General features: G+C 48.3%; 1 protein-coding gene across 1 annotated transcript in view; it reads right to left on the bottom strand.

Moving 5' to 3' along the window:
• Positions 1-768: 768 nt before the first annotated feature.
• Positions 769-3062, bottom strand: part of PTK2B (protein tyrosine kinase 2 beta) — a 188408-nt gene continuing 186114 nt past the window's right edge. Inside the window, 1 exon segment of the mRNA XM_075341629.1 lies at positions 769-876. Coding sequence (XP_075197744.1) covers positions 769-876 — 108 coding nt within the window.

Raw genomic sequence — 3062 nt, 5'->3', positions numbered from 1 at the left:
TGGCGCCATGGCCTTTCATTGTATTGCTGTCCTGGTGTTCACTCTGTGTTACACCTTTCGTCGGGTGCACTCTCAGACCTGGCGTGACAAGTACAGTCACATTGTGACAGATTCACTCAGTATGAGGGACAAACACATGGTCAGGGCAGGCTGCAGACAAGAGACAAGGTCGGGATACAAGGTGGGTATCAGCACAGATGCATATTCTTAGACTGGAGCAAAAATAACCTTATGCTAGAGCAATATTGAATGTGAAGAATTAAATCTATAAATATATTAATTCCAGGTTCTCGAATCCCACTAGACCACCAGGGCCATCAATCCTTCAGAGGTCAATATTTTATCATATAATTGTATAGCTTTAGCGTTAACGCTATATACATATCAAGCGACATATCATAAATTTATCCTAATACATCTTATATATTGTAAATTTGCCGATAGTCCTGGTGGTCTAGAGTAGACGTCAATGTAGAGGTAGAGCAGTTTTCATGCGCTTACATGGCAGACTACGGAAACGTTGCTGTGTAGAATACACTTGTGCCACCTCAGATACATTAGACCGCTCTTAAGTCTCCTGTAATCCGCCCCTACATGATAATCTTCCGTTTCATTATCTCCGCTCTTGATATTTACAGATCTGATCTTGTTCTTCTGCGTCTCATTAAATATTCTCCTGTGATTTTCTTGCTAATCATTATTCTATCTGAAGGTAAACAGAAGCGTCTGGCGTCTTTCATCATCCGCCGAGCGTTAGGAACGCTGCATTTAAGACACATTTCCCGCCCGCCTCGCTTTTTGATCAGGTTCCAGGTCCCTGCGCAGGCGAACAACAGAAGATTGGAGAGGTTCAGAGCCGCAGGTCAAGACCAGGACCTGCAGCGGAAGAGCAACAATCACATCACAGCCAGCACGGAAAAGTTTTATTTTTATTGCAAAAGTTTACACATTGTAGCAACGGCTAGAACGGTGGAGGAATTTGATTGGCTCCGGGGACAAAAATCTAAACAGGCTGACTTGTAACTAGTGATGAGTGGACACTACCATGCTCAGGTGCTCAGTACTGGTAACTAGTGATGAGCGGGCACTGCCATGCGCGGGTGCTCAGTACTGGTAACTAGTGATGAGCGGGCACTGCCATGCTCGGGTGCTTGGTACTTGTAACTAGTGATGAGTGGGCACTACCATGCTCGGGTGCTCAGTACTGGTAACTAGTGATGAGCGGGCACTACCATGCTCAGGTGCTCAGTACTGGTAACTAGTGATGAGCGGGCACTACCATGCTCAGGTGCTCAGTACTGGTAACTAGTGATGAGCGGGCACTGCCATGCGCGGGTGCTCAGTACTGGTAACTAGTGATGAGCGGGCACTGCCATGCTCGGGTGCTTGGTACTTGTAACTAGTGATGAGTGGGCACTACCATGCTCGGGTGCTCAGTACTGGTAACTAGTGATGAGCGGGCACTACCATGCTCAGGTGCTCAGTACTGGTAACTAGTGATGAGCGGGCACTACCATGCTCAGGTGCTCAGTACTGGTAACTAGTGATGAGCGGGCACTACCATGCTCAGGTGCTCAGTACTGGTAACCAGTGATGAGCGGGCACTACCATGCTCAGGTGCTCAGTACTGGTAACTAGTGATGAGTGGACACTACCATGCTCTGGTGTTCAGTACTGGTAACTAGTGATGAGCGGGCACTACCATGCTCAGGTGCTCAGTACTGGTAACTAGTGATGAGCGGGCACTACCATGCTCAGGTGCTCAGTACTGGTAACCAGTGATGAGTGGGCACTACCATGCTCAGGTGCTCAGTACTGGTAACCAGTGATGAGTGGGCACTACCATGCTCAGGTGCTCAGTACTGGTAACTAGTGATGAGTGGACACTACCATGCTCTGGTGTTCAGTACTGGTAACTAGTGATGAGCGGGCACTACCATGCTCAGGTGCTCAGTACTGGTAACTAGTGATGAGCGGGCACTACCATGCTCAGGTGCTCAGTACTGGTAACTAGTGATGAGCGGGCACTACCATGCTCAGGTGCTCAGTACTGGTAACCAGTAATGAGCGGGCACTACCATGCTCCGGTGCTCAGTACTGGTAACTAGTGATGAGCGGGCACTACCATGCTCAGGTGCTCAGTACTGGTAACCAGTGATGAGCGGGCACTACCATGCTCAGGTGCTCAGTACTGGTAACTAGTGATGAGCGGGCATTACCATGCTCGGGTGCTCTGTACTGGTAACTAGTGATGAGCGGGCATTACCATGCTCGGGTGCTCAGTACTCGTAACTAGTGATGAGCGGGCACTACCATGCTCGGGTGCTCAGTATTCATAACTAGTGATGAGCGGGCACTACCATGCTCGGGTGCTCAGTATTCATAACTAGTGATGAGCGGGCATTACCATGCTCAGGTTCTCTGTACTCGTAAGTAGTGATGAGCAAGTAGTACCATGCTCCTCCAGCTGAGATAATTATTGAGGAAAGGGACCATACAGCTGGTTATCACGGTGAGTGACCATCCAGCTTGATATCAGGGAGAGACCCTCCAGCTAGGTAATTATTGAGGAAAGTGACTATCCAGCTTGTCATTATGGAGAAGGACCATCCAGCTGAATTACTGAGCAGAGGGATCCTACAGCTGGTTATCGAGGAGAGGAACCCTCCAGCTTGTTATCAGGAAGAGGGACAGTCTAATTTGTTATTTAAAAGAAGGACCCTCCAGCTTGTTATCAAGGAGAGAGACCCTCCAGACTCTTGTTGTTGAGAGGGACCCATCCAGCTGGTGATTGAGGACAGAGACACTTCAGCTTCTTATCAAGGAAAGAGACCATCCAGCTTGTTATTTCGCAGAGGGATCATCCAGCTTGTTATTTAGCGCAGCGTTTTTTATTTCTGATGTATGGGGTGGACATTAATGCCTATGGCAGTTCACATATCAAAGTGGACATCAATGCTGAGCATTATATAGAGGTGTTAGAACATCTGCTCCATCCAGACATCCATTTCCTGGGAGCCCGGACAATAGTCGACCACATACTGCAATCATCACAATTGCCC

Source organism: Anomaloglossus baeobatrachus, chromosome 3 (genome assembly GCF_048569485.1).
Source record: "Anomaloglossus baeobatrachus isolate aAnoBae1 chromosome 3, aAnoBae1.hap1, whole genome shotgun sequence".
Classification (NCBI taxonomy): Eukaryota; Metazoa; Chordata; class Amphibia; order Anura; family Aromobatidae; genus Anomaloglossus; species Anomaloglossus baeobatrachus.
Note: the sequence above shows the minus strand (reverse complement) of the source record. Positions and strands in the feature narration are given on the sequence as shown.